Here is a 17,435-nt window from a genome sequence, read left to right on the forward strand (position 1 = left end):
GTTACAACAGCAATAGAAAACTAATATAGGTATATTATATACCTACTAAGAGTAGCTGACATTAATACTACTACTAATTAGTATTGAATAGTTACAACCTTAAAGACATTGTCCACAAAGACACTGAAGTCCACAAAGATGTGAGTGACATTGTCACTTCTCTAAGGAAGTTCACACACTTTAACACGATATTTAATAATATATTAAATAATAATGTTATTTTATAAATAACACTACAGTAATTTTGGTATTCTGAGTGATTGTCATTGAATTCCTTAAAAACAAATAACCCTAAAGAACCCTAAATCTATTATTCTCAAAAACCTTGGGTTAATGATTTGCTTAGAGCAGACTTAGAGAATTCAAGACTGAAAGATACTGCTGTAAGCAAAAAAAATTAAGAGAACCTTCATTTCTGACCACAGTATTTATAATACATGACTCCTGTCTGCCCAGAAAAGGAAATTTGGGGGTATGTTGTCTACAGTGTGCTCAGATGATGTGTTTTTTTGGTTTGTTTCAGAAATCCTTTCATTATCTTAGGCACAGGTTGGTGCTTTAGACATTTTGCCAACATAAAGTCTATTATATGTAAGATTTCTTTCAAAATAGAAAAGCACTCAGAAAGAGGTCAGGGGAGAAAAATAGCTTTTTTTCCCCCAAATATTATTCTAAATCTAAAATTAAGCTTTCAAAATGTTTCCTTGTATGGGTTACACATTAAGAAGAGTTTGAATGTGTTCTCCCAATCCATGTGGATTGAAAGTTGTTAGACTATGGAAATTCTTACTGAAGAAGAAAAGTGAGAGGTAGACAGTTTATTAAAAAATCCCATAGTAACCAATAATAATCAGAAAGAAGCAGGAACTGAAGCTGTGCAACCTCCCTCAGGATGGAATCATCCACCTGTCTTTCTGTAGCCCAGTAATTGCCTTTTGCCGACATGCACTCAGCAAGTAGGTTTGCTGGTGAGAATACAGTCGAGATCCTGTTCCCTACCTCCCCCACCCACAGTTTGCTGATTTCTAATCACGCTAGACTGATTCACGAGGAAAAGTAAAGATGTGGGGCAAACGTGCGACATCAAGTCAGATCCTACCTGTTTCCCATTACCTCACCAGATGCTAGCACTTTCCCCAAGAAGTGAATCGTGAGAGCTGGCAGGATTTACTCTTTATAAATCTACACACAGAACTATGCCATCAATTTTCCTTTCTCTTCAATGGTGTGCCTTTCCTTTTCAGAAAGTGACATTAAGCTTTTAAATCTTTCTAATGATTATCCTTCTATTGCGACTAGACTTTACTGGGCCCTTGTTCTCACTTTCTCTTTATTGTCTTTAGATGCCTGAGCTTCAACCAGGGCTGCCTGGCTGGTTGTTACTGTCCCCGTGAAGAGTTCAGCTAAAGGCTTAGTAATCAATTGCGCGTCATCAAAGTCAGCTAGATAATCGCACAACTCCAAGCCTCAAACATAATTTTCAACTTATTTTTTAAAGGTTCTTTTATCAGTTTGCATTCATAGCTCTGAAAATTGCAACAACAACAACAACAAATCACTGTGTCCCAGCACTCTCACCCCACTCTCTTCTTAATATTTCTAGTAGAGCTGCATGAAATAACACAACCTTTCTTTTGCACATTCTTCTTTTATATTTTATTTATGTATAAACATGACCCTGAAGTTTTTATTTTTTAAGCAATATTGTGGTTAGTAACCTAAAAATATAACACATTACACGTTAGAAAAAGAATATTTTACAGTCTATTATGTATAGTAAATTTTTTAAAAAGCTCTAAGGTGAAGAAATGAAAATGTGAGAAAAATATTCATGAAGGGGAATATGGCTGAGGTATTGTGTTCCTTTAGGACTTGTAAGAATAGACATATTTCAGTACAAAACTTCTGTTCCTCTTTTAAAGTTTTGGAAGAAAGTGGAACTATTATATTATGGTAAAATACTTGGTAAGTAAGTTATCAATATAATCTTTTTCTCAGTAAAAAATGCTATTCTGTGGCATTTGGAAAAATAATCTGCCTTCTACTCCAATGATGGACAGTTCTGGTTATTAGAACATTTCTTCCTTCTGTAGAGTTGACATCTCCACGTGGTAATTTTTATCTATTGATTTAGCTCTGTTCTCTAGAGATACAAAGAATAAATCTAATTCTTCACTCAAAAATTAATAATAATCTGCTTTAAAGACACAGTTTAAAATTTTAAAGGTCATGAAGGCCCAATTAAAAAGAGGAATAATTGTGAAAAACTGTTCAAGCTCACTTTTAATCAAACAAATGAAAATTTAAATCACAACAAGGTGATATTGTTTAACATTTATTAGAACATCCACAATTTTAAATAATAGTAATGTACCTAATATTTGTAAGAATTTGGTTAAACTACTTTCTCCAGTGGCTGTTCATGGAATGAATTAGCACAAATATTCTGGAAACAATTCGTCAGACATTATAAGAACCATTAAAAATTTGCTCCAGTAATCTATTCCTTGAAATTTGTCATCAAAAAAATCCAAAAGAAAGAAGAAGATTAAATACTCAAAGATGTCTTTGCAGGCTTAAGTGTAATGCCAAAAAATTAAAAACCACCTAAATTCCACCATTCCAACAGGGAATGGTCCTATGGTATAAACGCAAGGCATTTATACCTTAACTGAGAAAGAAGCTTCAACCATTTAAAATTACAATTAAAAACCTAGGCAGCAATACAGAAAAGGTTTACATTTACTATGATTACAACTGTATAAAATTATCAATTTCTTTTTTTTTAAATTAATTTATTTATTTTTGGGTGTGTTGGGTCTTCATTTCTGGGCGAGGGCTTTCTCTAGTTGTGGCAAGCGGGGGCCACTCTTCATCGCGGTGCGCGGGCCTCTCACTATCGCGGCCTCTCTCGTTGCGGAGCACAGGCTCCAGACGCGCAGGCTCAGTAATCGTGGCTCACGGGCCTAGTTGCTCCGCGGCATGTGGGATCTTCCCAGACCAGGGCTCGAACCCGTGTCCCCTGCATTGGCAGGCAGATTCTCAACCACTGCGCCACCAGCGAAGCCCAAATTATCAATTTCTATAGCACAGACACATGCATCCAAATGAAATACGATTGATTTACTTCAAAGGGGTAAATTGAGATTGCGAGAGTTTTGTGTGTGTGTGTGTGTGTATGTTTTCTTTTTCTGTCAATGTTATATCATTTGTGCTTTTAAACAATGAAAAACTGAGGTTTGGGGAAAAATACCTTTTCAGAATGAAGCAGTTGTGGTAGATAATCAGGGAGCACACTAAAAGCTTCTACCTAAACAAACTTACCTGCATTAAAGTATATATATTTATTTTCAAAAAAAGAGAAGTCCATATAAACATATAACAATGATTCTCCCAACCGTTTAAAATGGATCTTAATTTATTCCATGCAAACTCCAAGGGGCCAGTGAGTATATCCAGCATCTCTCTTTCGTCAGGTTACACAGTAAACTCCGCCACTGTTTCTGGAGATGTGCTCTACATTGCCGGACAGCCACGGTACAATCATACAGGCCAGGTGGTCATCTACAGGATGGAGGATGGAGACATCAGGATTCTCCAGACACTCCATGGAGAACAGGTAAACTTCAAAATCGTTGTTTTAAATTAATCCATTCACACTCTATCTATGTAGATTGAACTGTCTGCTGTCCTAAACTTTTTAAAAAACAGTACCCCCATATTCAACATGCACTGTGAACAGGGCCCCATGTTAAGTTCCTCGGAGGAATGTAAAGTGTCTGTGTCTTTAGCATCAGTAATATTTCAGCTGGATGGAGGTAGGTGTAGGATGTGTAGATAATGATGTAGATACAGATGTACAAACATATACACAAGCAAAGAAATCTAAAACATTAATAAGCATGAAAGTGCCAGGGCCACAGACAGTAAATTCAGAACATAGAAAGATTCTTTTAAGCTAGGATGGTACAGAAAGTCTTAATAAGAGATAAAATGTGGGCTAGTCTAGAAGAAAGACAGAATGTAGATAGGTAGAAGGCACAGTGAAAGAGCCAGTGGGGCCCAACTGTGTGAGGTTTTGAATGGTAGACTAAGGAATCTGGATTTTCCCCTGGAGGTGATGGGAAATAATTTGTAATGTGTAAAGTCAGAGAATTCTCATTAGATAATATTGAATATTAAAAGTAGTTTAAGAAATTATATATGCAATATACTAACATAAGTATATATAAATCTTTCCTAAACTGAAAGAAACATCTATGCTATTGTTGGTTATTGTTAAATGGTGATAATTTGGGTAATTTTTATTCCTTTCTTCATAGTTTTCTGCATTTTCCAGGTATTCTAGAATGAGATGTTATTCTACATTCCTCATAGGATGGGGGCGTTCTTGGGCTTCACTAAATATTCCAACTCACTAGACTACCCACCCCACACACACACTCACACAAACTACTCAGAAGGGCAGGGCAGCACCAGCCTCCCTCCCCTGTAGGAGCTCTGGAAGCAGCCCAGCTCAACAGCACAGCTGAGGTGCCAAGAGACAGACACTTAAAGCAGGTGCAGGAGCTGCCCTGGCTTTAAAGCCCTACAGGAGCCAACATCTTTTATAACAGCACCATAGACATAGCTTCCCCGGGTCCTGCTAAAGGCAAGCAGTTAGAAGAGTGACTGCAATCTAGGAAGCCCAAAATATGTTATCTCCATCGGGTGTTTGTAGTTCCACCCAGCCTAAATGCAATGTTCCAATCAGAGGTTTTTTTCACCACACTCAATGTTGCTAAGTGTTACAGATGAATATGATGATCATATTTCCAGGGGGACAGAGTTAGAATAATCCAAAGGTCAGATTCTCTTTTACCAGCTGAGAGGGTGTTATTAGCCCTTTGACAACATTTATAATCAGAAAATGCATAAACAATAAAAAACAAGGCTTTTGTTGGAGCTGAAGGATGAGGCGAGAAGAACCTGAAATGATAGATCAACAATAAAAATAGAAAAGGAAGGGATGTGGCAGACATAAATAAGGAAGAATTGACAAGATTGTAAAAGAAACCATTTGGATGACATCTTAGCCCCATTATCACCCTATTGATTGTCTCTAAGACAGGAAGTGTAAAATTTTGTGAAAAAGATTGCTTATGAATGCTTGAGGAGAGTATCACGAATAATGTAAATCATGAGTGATTTGAGTTTCAAGCCTGGGAGTTTGGGAGAAAGATGGCACCATGATTAGAATGTCAGCAACTCATAAAAACAAAAATAAACAAATGGGACCTAATTAAACTTAAAAGCTTTTGCAAAGCAAAGGAAACTACAATCAAGATGAAAAGACAACCCTCAGAATGGGAGAAAATATGTGCAAACGAATCAACGGACAAAGGATTAATCTCCAAAATATATAAACAGCTCATGCACCTCAATATTAAAGAAACAAACAACACAATCCAAAAATGGGCAGAAGACCTAAATAAACATTTCTCCAAAGAAGACATACAAATGGCCAAGAAGTACATGAAAAGCTGCTCAACATCACTAATTATTAGAGAAATGCAAATCAAAACTACAATGAGGTATCACCTCACACCAGTTAGAATGGGCATCATCAGAAAATCTAGAAACAACAAATGCTGGAGAGGGTGTGGAGAAAAGGGAACCCTCTTGCACTGTTGGTGGGAATGTAAATTGATACAGCCACTATGGAGAACAGTATGGAGGTTCCTTAAAAAACTAAAAATAGAATTACCATATGACCCAGCAATCCCACTACTGGGCATGTACGCAGAGAAAATCATAATTCAAAAAGACACATGCACCCCAATGTTCATTGCAGCACTATTTATAATAGCCAGGTCATGGAAGCAACCTAAATGCCCATCGACAGACGAATGGATAAAGAAGATGTGGTATATATATATACAGTGGAATATTACTCAGCCATAAAAAGGAACAAAATTGGGTCATTTGTAGAGACATGGATGGATATAGAGACTGTCATACAGAGTGAAGTAAGTCAGAAAGAGAAAAACAAATATTGTATATTATTATATTATTGTATATTAACACATATACGTGGAACCTAGAAAAATGGTACAGATGAACCGGTTTGCCAGGCAGAAATAGAGACACAGATGTAGAGAACAAAAGTACGGACACTAAGGAGGGAAAGTGGCGGGGGGCGGGGTGGGGAGGATGAATTGGGAGATTGGGATTGACATGTATACACTAATATGTATAAAATAGATAACTAATAAGAACCTGCTGTATAAAAACTAAATGAAGTAAAATTCAAAAATTCAAAAAAAATAAAAAGAATGTCAGCAACTCAAGCAGTTTAGATATTTTTTAAATGGTATTCGGTTTTAGACATGTTTTCTGTAACAGTGAGCACAGATCTAAATGGTTGCAGGTGGCAGGGAGGTAAGCAAATAAAAAAGCTGCTGGACAGAAGACAATAGGAAGTGGGAGCCATGGGCTGGGCAGCTTGTGAACCATCTACGGGCTTAGCCCCTGCTCAGCTTCAGACGGCTATTGCCATGTGGGAATGAAGACCCAATATTGCCAGATCTTACAACATTTTATTAAACATTTGTAATTAATTCAACCTAAAAGCAAAGACCTTTTAAACCTTTCATAAGCCTGTGAGAAAAGGACATTCAAAAAATCAATGTCTAGCAGCTGTCTAGCAATGTGTAGAAATGTAGAACTGGGAGTCTTGAGAAGGAGGATGGAGTGAAATTTGCCATTTGAGGTAGTGGGAATTGGTAGGGAAGGATTGGTCATCTAAGGGAAGGGAATAGTTACAGGTCTGAACTCAGGGGAGGCCAAAATCTAGGGGATGGAAGGGGAGAAAGGAGCCAGCAAAATGGGAAGAAAGAATGGTCTGTGATACAGTGGCAGAATCAGAAGAGCAAAAGTAAAGTCATGGAAGACGACAGGAAATTTCAAGGAGAAAATTATACAGCACATCGAATATCAAACACAGGTCAACATTTGGGAAAGTTATTGCACTTGGATAATGAAGCACAAGTACCCTGGATTTCCCTAAAATTCATCCCTGTCATTAAAGAGAAAATACAGTCCTGCTAGAGGATGGTCCCCCAGCAATCCTTTTATATTTCTCTATCTCTCATAGCTGCTGGGACAAGACTTAGCGATTTTGTTGAGTAGACAGTCTTCTAAGACTCTAAGGTGAAATATGTTGCCCCAGTGTTCCAAGATAATTCAGTTCCTCATGGTGTATTTAAACATATACTGAAGCCATTCAGGAATGCCTTCTATTGTTTATTTCATTTATTTCCTTAAAAAATCGTTGTATTATTACTGATCTTTTCTGATTTGTGGAGAAGAGAGGTTAGGGTGAAAGACAAAGGAAATCCTTTCTCTTATTCTCAAGCTACAGAATCTATGACAGCTGCTCATCCCCCAGGAGGGACCTAATATTCATTAGCTTCATGCAAGAGCCAATAAAGAGGTCTCAGGTAGCATTGGTTTCTATATTTCGTTTCCTTTGTCATCTGACTCCCAAATACTCTTCTCAATTTTTGTAAGTAAGAGAAATGCAAGTTTTTAGTTTCCTTGAGAATTTCTGATGTTCATCAGACTGTTTTGTTCTGTTTTGTCTTGTGTCCTAGATCGGTTCCTACTTTGGAAGTGTTTTAACGACAATTGACATTGATAAAGATTCTAATACTGACATTCTTCTAGTCGGGGCTCCCATGTTCATGGGAACAGAGAAGGAGGAACAAGGAAAAGTGTACATCTATGCTCTGAATCAGGTAATGGTAACTGTAACCTGATAACTTTGGTAGAAATCTGGGAGAATCTTTCTTTCTTAAAATTTCAATTAATAATGTTGGTCTAATCTTTCACTCGCTTCAGCAAAAGGAGCAAAGGAGCTTTCAGGGCCATTCTACCTCACTAAATCCTCAGTCTGTAAACGAACATTTAGAATTCTGATAAAGTAGTTCAAACCATTAGATATTTTCTGCTTGTAAATGTGAACTTTTTTAAGAGTATATAGAATAAAGATAAATAAATCTCACTAAATTGCTAAATTCACAGGGCAACCATTCATGAGCTCTGGTCTAGAGGTGGGTCACATTAACAGTTCAAGCTCTATGTGTGTGTGAGTGTGTGTGTGCGCGTGTGTGTGTGCGTGTGTGTGCGTGTGTGTGTGTGTGTGTAAATGGGGGAAGGGAGAGAGACTGTGGAGAAGCGGTGAATTTTAAGGCAGTGGCACCAAAGACTTTGAGCAAACTGCTATGGTCTTTGGAATACTTCACTCTGCTACAGTGAGATTTTGTTTTTCTGATCCTAACTTTAGACATCATTTGCTAAGCAAAATAATTCTTGATTTCTTCATTAGAAGCATTTTTTGCTGTTTACAGCAAAGTTGGGATGTATCTATTTAGCTTGTTAAATTATTAGAGTCTTTCCCATATTAATTATTTGAAATCATAAATTACATCTCTTTCTTCCTATCATCTTTTTGATTCCTCCTGTCAACATTTTTTGGTCCTGTGCTGTTTTTCCCTTTTTTCCCAAGAAAATGTGTTCCTGTTCATCATTGGTAGCACTTTCCGTCCTTTATAGGGGAGAACAGAGAGAAACTTTTCCAAAAAGCACAATAATGGGTGAAGAAAGGATAGTGACACGAATTGAGGATTTTAAAATTCAGCTCTTCAGCTTTAAAAAGCTGCTGTGAGTTATGTACTCACTTGATTACATTAAAAGGAGAATCCATTAAAATCCTCAATACATCATCTTTCCCACACTTCTACAATCTGTTCTTTGAAATCTCTAACTTTGCTCTCAGATAGACACACTTTTTAAGAAATTTTACAAACTTTACCATTGAGGTACAAATGGTTTTTAGTAGCGCTGATTTAGTACGCACTTAGAAACTTCGCTCTGCTGTAGTAATGACAGAAATCCATAAGTATCCTGTTTATCTTTCTTCCAGACAAGGTTTGAATATCAAATGAGCCTGGAACCCATGAAGCAGACTTGCTGTTCATCTCTGAAGCACAATTCATGCACAAAGGAAAACAAAAATGAACCATGTGGGGCTCGTTTTGGAACAGCTATTTCTGCTGTGAAAGACCTCAATCTTGATGGATTTAATGACATCGTGATAGGAGCACCCCTGGAAGATGATCATGGGGGAGCCGTGTACATTTATCATGGAAGTGGCAAGACTATAAGGGAAGAGTATGCACAAGTAAGAAGTTAAACCTACAGATTCTTTTATTTAATGATAATTTAGTGTAGCAGGAGTGGATGTTACTGCAATACAACAGTGGTGTGTTGTCATACAATCAGCAGTATATGGGTTTTTTAGTTTTATTATTCATTGAGATAACATTGGTTTATTATATTACACATATATTTCTGATTCTGTGATTCTTGCCCTTAAGTGATAAGTGGGTTCAATACCAGGTGTCATCTGTCTTGCTTCATGAGTTATTTAATTTTTTTCTTCTGTCTCTTGGGAAACTAGATTTCTAATTCTAAGTTTTCTTTATAGAAGAATTACTTGTAATTTTATTCTTTTATCTAGTTTTTTTTTTTTCTGTTGTTATTTGCCTTGTCTCCATGACCTGATCTTTTGAAATGGTAAAAAAAGCAAAACAAAAGAACACTTTTTAACAATGCTATGTAACATCTACAGTGTGCCTGATCCTAAACAGAGGGTACCACTTTCTGAGTAAGAGAACAATAATTACATGATTTAGCCAATAAAGGAGATGAACTTGTTTTTATATTCAATACCCATGTTTTTATAATAAAATCATGTTAAGTTTATATTTATGAATTAAATTGGTATATTCTCATCAAATATATTTGGGCTTCTGAAGGTTTATAATTTTCTCCCAAGTAATCCCTCTTGGAAAAAAAAATCTGAATAATTAAACTTAACCTGCAGGGGATTTCTTTTGTTTTTGTTTTAAATTTATTGTCAGTTAATGGCTCTAATACATAAATGTAATTTTTTCCTACATGAGAAAGATGTCCATTTACAGAAGTGTTTCATGCATTATAAAAGTAAAAGAGTTTAAAGGAATTCTTCTAATGTAGTTGTCTGTTTTTAAGTAACCATAGTTAATTAGGCATTGAACAACTACTTGTAAATAAAATAGAATTCACTACTTTTCTAGCTTATATAACATGAAAAGAAAATCAGAACATCAATTATTTCTCTTTACAGTTGACTGTTCTTCGGTTCTGTAGTCAACAGAATTCTCAAAATATATTCATGTCTTGCGAAGTTGTGCTTTATTTTTCATAAAGTCATAATGACCTTAATAGTGAAACAACAAAATAAAGGGCATATTTCCATAATGACACTCCTATCCATTTAATAAGTGATTTGCTTCTGTTAAAAATCTTCATGGTATTTTGTAACTGGAAATAGGCTGTATTAACTATTGGGGCATGATGGAACCAGGAACTGAAGGAAGGAGTTTCTTTCTTGTGTTCTACCCCTTTATTCATTCAGTTTCAATCCCTCACATTTAATGGAGTGGCATTTGCAGTAGAAAAAAGAAAGATTTTTAAGTCATTAGTAAGTAGACTAGATTGCTATAAGCAATTAATTTTGTAAAATGGTGGTAAATCAAGGTGCAGCTTTAAGCAACAGAAACAATAAAGAATATTAGAGTTGAGTTTGTTTAATTATTGGCAAAATGCTTTCCCAAGGATAGGTGAGGATGTGCTCATTCATTTCTATGGTAACTAGAGGTGCTGCTTGTGTATGGAATGATCCAGAATCAGACTGAATCAAGTCCTCCAGAAACAGTGGGGCCGATAACTCCTGATTTTTTTGCTGAAAAAATAAGGAAATAATTTCCACTGAGCCACAAACATTTAAGCATGAAAAATGTTTCCGTCTGGTTGGCCTTATTTTGCTTCTTATTTTATGATATTTAAGTGGAAAAACAGGAGGATAAGGAGATCCCGAGTTTAGGGAGTGTCTGTCAGTCGGGTCTCCCTGCCATCAGGTTCTATTAAAATTTTATCAGCTTGAACCCAAGCTAAGTCAGGAAGTACAGATGTCAAACATATTATGTATGGTAATGTGCACAGATCAGTCTTCGAGAACTCCATATTCATTGTGCCTTCCCAACATTGTGGATACATATGAACAAAATTGAGTCTATAATGCTTTTGACTTTCAGAACCACTTTTGACAGACAGCAAAGGCTGCATATTGACAAATGTATTTGATAGCATGTATTATTTAGACCCAGCCTCAAAGTTCAGTGAACCCCAAACTGACCCTAGGATAATTTTGTACTCCCCCTCTTGCTTGTATGATGTGTTTACAGCACCTTTAAATATCTTTGTGTAATGGAATTGAACAGGAGCTAGAAAGTAGAGCCAGTTACTCATAATGTTTTCCTTGAGGATTGGACAAGATGACGTTATATAATATTTTCCCTTCTCTCTGGTGTCAGTAACCCTGAAATGATTTTGTCTGCACTATAAAAAGAATATCCTTTGGGAATATCTGAGTAATTCCTCTTGTCTCCACATGAGGGGCCTCTTGGGCAGGTTTCCAAAAGATCTCTAATTTTAATTTTTTGTTAACCAATCCAAGTTCTCAGATTTATTTGAAACTGTTTTTGAAGAGACTCTTCTGACATTAAAAACTCTCTGCTGGGATTTTCACAGCGTATTCCATCAGGGGGAGATGGCGAGACACTGAAATTTTTTGGCCAGTCTATCCACGGAGAAATGGATTTAAATGGTGACGGTCTGACTGATGTCACTATTGGGGGCCTTGGTGGTGCTGCCCTCTTCTGGTATGTATTTGAATAACATCCAATTAAAATGATAATATTTTCCAAATAGTTCCAGAGCTCAGAGTATGATTAGAATTTATATATCAAATGTCTGTTTCTTTTTGTGCTCCATTGTTCAGATAAAAATTATGCAGTTTGGGAATCTGAGAAGTTGATAAATCTTAAAAATAGAGAAACCATATTAAAGGAACAAATAGAATCAACTCTTAATTGTGGTATCTATTATGTAATTGTCACCAAGATAAGTATTCTGCTTGGAGGGAAGCATAGGGGAAAAGTGAGCCTCATACAGGATGTATATAAACAAGAAACTTTCCCTAAATTTAAGTTACTTACAAGCTTTTAGCTCTTCATTCATTTACCTAACACATAGAACTAGACATTTGTGGACCATTGTCTGATTATGTTTACATTGTTGGTCAAGCATAGAAGCATCTACAGTAATATCTTTTCTCAGCCTTTAAAATGCCTGCATCCCCAAATTAATTTCAGTTAACTGTAAAATCCTCATCAATCGTCAGATATATTCATTAATACCATTTTATTAATTAATTAACTTATTAATAAAATAATTTATTAATTAATAGCATTAATAACTAGCTTTAACTAGTTAATAAGACACGATTTCAAAAGGGTTCTATTTGAAAAAAATGTGACTAAAAAATGTCAATAACAACGAGAAATTTGTGTGATAATTTTGAAAAATGTTGCAAACTTTGTTAAGACATATAAAGGAAGGATTTAATAAATAAAAAAATATTTATGCCATGTGCCTCAATGGAAAGTCCACATGTTGATTCTTTCAAATTAATCATTAGTTTAGTGCAATTCAGATAGTCTTTTGCCAAACTTTATATAGAAAGATAGTAAAGAAAATTGTGAAAGAGGTGAAGATAGAGACTGGAAAATATGACTTTGTCATAATTTAAGATAATCCTTAAGAACTAATGGTCAAATAAAAGTTGTACACTAAACTATACAGAGTAACCATTATGTTTTTTTAAAAAGAATTTTAACTGTACAGTAGAGGGAAAGGAAAACTGCAAGGTGATGTCTAGGAGGGGAGAATGCTGGGCAACGATGGCTGTGACTTTCGGGGGAGCCCACCCAAAACCAAGGCTCCAGACCAGAAGTCACCAGTTCCGGGAACGAAGACAACATTTAGTTTTTGTTCGAACTGTTAATACTGGATTAATTCATTAGGATAATCTTTACCCAGAAATATTTATTGTATTCACCCTTGTACATTAAAAAATATACATACATTTTAAGGACGATTTTTATTCTCCAGTTTTGTCTCAAGGGCTTCTTACAAAGCCCTGAAAACTTGTTTCTGGCCTCTCCTGCCCACAGTCAAGGCTTTATCATCGAAGGGCCAGAATGACAGACTTGGGTCCCTGTCGTCGCCCAGCAAAATGGACTAAACCAGTATACTGCAACGTGAAGACCAAGATTTTCAATTCTGAAGGAGGGATTGAGAGTGGATATGGATGGCAGGTGATAAACATAGGCCCACCCAGCAGTCAGGGACATCCAGGAGCAGATGGGAGAACCCCATCCTGTGGGTAGACTGAGCCACAGATGCTGTAAAGATCTGCGTGGGGTAGAGAGGAGATGTGGGTTGGGGAGTGGTCAAGGCAGCCTCATGCCCAGAGGATCCAAACTTCCAAGCAGGAAACTAGACACGCTCATTCACTCATTCGTTGCTGGTGAAACAGTAAACTGGTTAAAACCCATTAGCAGGCATTTGTCACTGAAGTGTTAAAAAGCCTTAAAATGTTCATACTTTTTAATTTTACCTCCTAATAATTTTTTAAAGATATAATCTATGGTTAAAGATGTATGGTCTTTAGAGTAATCACAGTGCTGTAGGTTATGGATATTTTTTTAAAGAAGGTAAGATAAATATCCAGTAAGAGAGGTTTGAGTAACTAGATTATGGTTCATGCATATGTTGGGATCGTATACTGCCACTAACAATAATGTTCTCAGAAAAATAGAAATACTGGAAGGTTGTTTATTATATTATGTTTTTAAAGTACTTATGCTTGTATAGGTATATGGGCCAGTGTGTGTGTGTGTGTGTGTGTGTGTGTGTGTGTATACTTATGCATGTATGTGTGTGTATGCGTCTCTCTCTATACAGACATACATATATATGTATATGAATGGTGATTATTGTTGAATGATAGAATTACAACTGATTTGTATTTTCTTTGTTTCCTTTACTATATTTTCATATTTTCTATGTGTAAATTGTTTTAAAAGAAAAATAACTATAATTTTTCTTTTAAAACGCAGAAGCATAAGCAGGGACCTATGTGTTCACAAGATACCTAGCTCTAAAGAGCCAGTCTGGTTACAAGGCAGAAACCAGATAACGGTGTTCAACAATTATGCTGGCTTTATTCTAAGGCATTAGCGTCAAGCTCCATATACTCTGCCTAATTTTGTATTACTCTGCTCTCACTTCAGATTACTGGAAATCACTGGGCTTTGGAATTAAAAAGACTGGGTTTAAAATCCCAGTTTTGCCCTCTGAACAGCTTTTGACCTTGGATAAAATATACTTGATCTCTCAGAGCCTCAGTTATCTCACATATAAAAGATAATAACATGTCTTGTTATGAAAGTTAATTTAAAATTTAAATGAATAATAAATAGCATGTGGGGCTTCCCTGGTGGCGCAGTGGTTGAGAATCTGCCTGCCAATGCAGGGGACACGGGTTCGAGCCCTGGTCTGGGAAGATCCCACGTGCCGCGGAGCAACTAGGCCCGTGGGCCACAGCTACTGAGCCTGCGCGTCTGGAGCCTGTGCTCCGCAACAAGAGAGGCCGCGATAGTGAGAGGCCCGCGCACCACGATGAAGGGTGGCCCCCGCTTGCCGCAGCTAGAGAAAGCCCTCGCACAGAAACGAAGACCCAACACAGCCAAAAATAAAACAAAATAATAAAATAAAATAAATTAATTATTTTAAATACATAAATAAATAAATAGCATGTGTGCCTAGCACAGCGCTTCAAATGCTATTCTGCTTCTCCTTCTCAGAAACAGGGACAAGGCTGAACCTACAAGAAGAACAGACAAGTATTATAGTGCAGAAACGATGTCCACAGGCCTCTGGACTCTTTCCAGATTGGGAACAAACTCAAAAGTGCCAAAAATATGGTTTTGGTTCTGAGGTTGCACCTGGTTGCTTGGTTTTATCTCTTTTCTATCATGGGCAATATGGGTCTTTGGCTTATAAATTGTAGGGGATGAAAAATAATTTTGCCTTTACCCTTCTGAGTTCTTGGCTGAGACAACTGTAGTAAAAGAAGACAAATAAGAAAAAAAAAAAAAAACCCAGAAGTTTATTAACACGTATACCTCATGTATACATGGGAGATCCCAGGGAAAAATGAATAGCTTCCCCAGGTAGCTTAGCATTCACACTTAAAAATCATCTTAATAGGGTAAGGGGAGGGGGCTGTAGGCCTCAGGGGAGAGTAAATGATTTTTTTAGGAAAGATGAATAGGCCCTTAGGAGAATAGATGGGAGGTAAGACGGTTTGCAACAGTTTGTCTGGATGTGGTGTCCACTGCAACCTCCTGTCTTGTAATGAGTCAATTTTCCCTGGTTGATGAAACTCCTGGGTAGAGATTTATGACAACTGAGTTTCTTTTGGAGGGTCTGTCTTTAAGCAGGTAAGTAGAGTTCAGAGAAAGCCTCTCCCTGCATTTTTTGTGTTTTAAGTGCCTGCAGCTCAAAATCAATATACCAAAGCGGCATATTTGGGGGTGGCCTGTCCTAAACTCCTATAGCCATATTTTAGGGTCGCATATTCTGCTACCCTTCCGAAACCAAAGCCTAACATGGTTCCAGAATAACCTGGGTGGCTTCAGAACATCAATTACAATTTCTTCTATATCAAAGATTCAAGAGAGAAAGGAGTACTGAGAGCCCATACTGTATACAAAGAAGAATCCTCTTGGATGCACTCACTTTGCACTCCCAAAATGATGGCATGCATTAAATGTAAAAATGTGTGAGTCATCACCATGGCTTATGTGTTTGCAGGTCCCGAGATGTGGCTGTAGTTAAAGTGACCATGAATTTTGAACCCAATAAAGTGAATATTCAAAAGAAAAACTGCCGCATGGAGGGAAAGGAAACAGTATGCATAAATGCCACAGTGTGTTTTGATGTGAAATTGAAGTCCAAAGAAGACAGGGTTTACGAAGCTGGTAAGTGTCATATATACAGAAGCACTTTGGGGCAGGAGGACAATGTATTTGCTCCCACATGATGAAATCCAGTCAGATATTTTTTTTATTTCCCTCGATGATAGGAATCTGCACATCACATTTGCCCCTGCAAACATGTTGAACCTTGAAAAAAATTCTATTGCAGAAGGAATAGGTTATGGAATCCAGTAAATTCTGGAGCAGAAACTACATGCTTATATTTGGTGGCCTTCCACAGCTGGATTCCATATTTCCCCTCTGGCTCTCCTATTGACTCTGAACAGTCAAGTGCTAAAGAGAGAGAGAAAGACAGAGACACCAGTTGAGAGGCAGAGTTGGAAACTGGGCTCTCTCCAGTAAGACTGGTACTGCAGAGGACCTGACTGCCCAGCCACCCTACCTTCCTGAGATTCCTTTGCTCCAGTCAAGAGGTGACCCTGGTTTTTGAGTGTCAGACAGATTCCATGTGTGTTCTCAGGCACATCACGTCAGTCTGGGTATCCCCCTTTTTCCTGCACTCTACAATTTCTAAAGCGGTTTTTAATGATATTGAAACATGTTGGAGTCAAAACTATGAAGGCCATTGGCTGCCTAAGAGTAAGTTACTCTGCAAACCAAATACAAATAGAATGAGAAAACCCCCTAATCCTTAAAATCTATTTTTCTAAATTTGTTCTACATGTGCATATTTATGATCTGCAGTGGACCTCTGACTGGAAGATAAATGAGGTATAGGAATGTAAAATAACGATTAACATTTTCATATGCAACATTATTTGTCTTATTTTTATATAGTAATTAAGCAATCAAGTAAGAAAGATTGTTGCCTTCATAGAAAGCAAAAGGTTTAACTTGTTTTGCTCATTGTGGTATGCTTATTTTGTTAAACTTATTTATTAAGCTTATATTATTATATCCTTTGAACATAGTCTAAAATGACATTTTTTATAAAATAGGTTAAAATGTCACTAATGTATTTTTTTCTCTATTGAAATACAACATAACGAATATTCTAATCAGGGCTCCAACATTTCTACACTAAAAAAAAAAAAATTTAAGTGAAAACCCAGTAAACATAGGCATGGACAAGAAATTAGGTGGTATGTAGGGGTGTGTGTGTGTGTGTGTGTGTGTGTGTGTAAGTAAACATACATATACATTTTAAAATAAGTGTAATTAAACATTAAAAGCCTTGTGAACTCAGAAAGCAGTTCTGTAGAGTTCCTCAAGGTTATCTTCATGACTGCAAATACATTGTATTACAGTAGTGTGGATGTGCTGAATAACAGAGAACTTTTGTCGACTGATTTCCCAAGAGATTTTTCTGTAATGTTAATTTAATGAACTGGATCATATGAAAATTACCTGAAATGAACATGTCTGTCAATTATTCTTTTTTCA

At 36.7% G+C, this 17,435-nt stretch overlaps 1 protein-coding gene across 1 annotated transcript in view; it reads left to right on the forward strand.

The window, feature by feature from the left end:
- ITGA1 (integrin subunit alpha 1) overlaps positions 1–17,435 on the forward strand; it is a 172,499-nt gene that overhangs the window by 113,410 nt on the left and 41,654 nt on the right. Inside the window, exons 12-16 of the mRNA XM_068535329.1 lie at positions 3,477–3,619; positions 7,635–7,778; positions 8,966–9,223; positions 11,677–11,807; positions 15,868–16,034. Coding sequence (XP_068391430.1) covers positions 3,477–3,619; positions 7,635–7,778; positions 8,966–9,223; positions 11,677–11,807; positions 15,868–16,034 — 843 coding nt within the window. The remainder of the gene's footprint in view (positions 1–3,476; positions 3,620–7,634; positions 7,779–8,965; positions 9,224–11,676; positions 11,808–15,867; positions 16,035–17,435) is intronic.

Source organism: Eschrichtius robustus, chromosome 2 (assembly GCF_028021215.1).
Source record: "Eschrichtius robustus isolate mEscRob2 chromosome 2, mEscRob2.pri, whole genome shotgun sequence".
Taxonomy (NCBI): Eukaryota; Metazoa; Chordata; class Mammalia; order Artiodactyla; family Eschrichtiidae; genus Eschrichtius; species Eschrichtius robustus.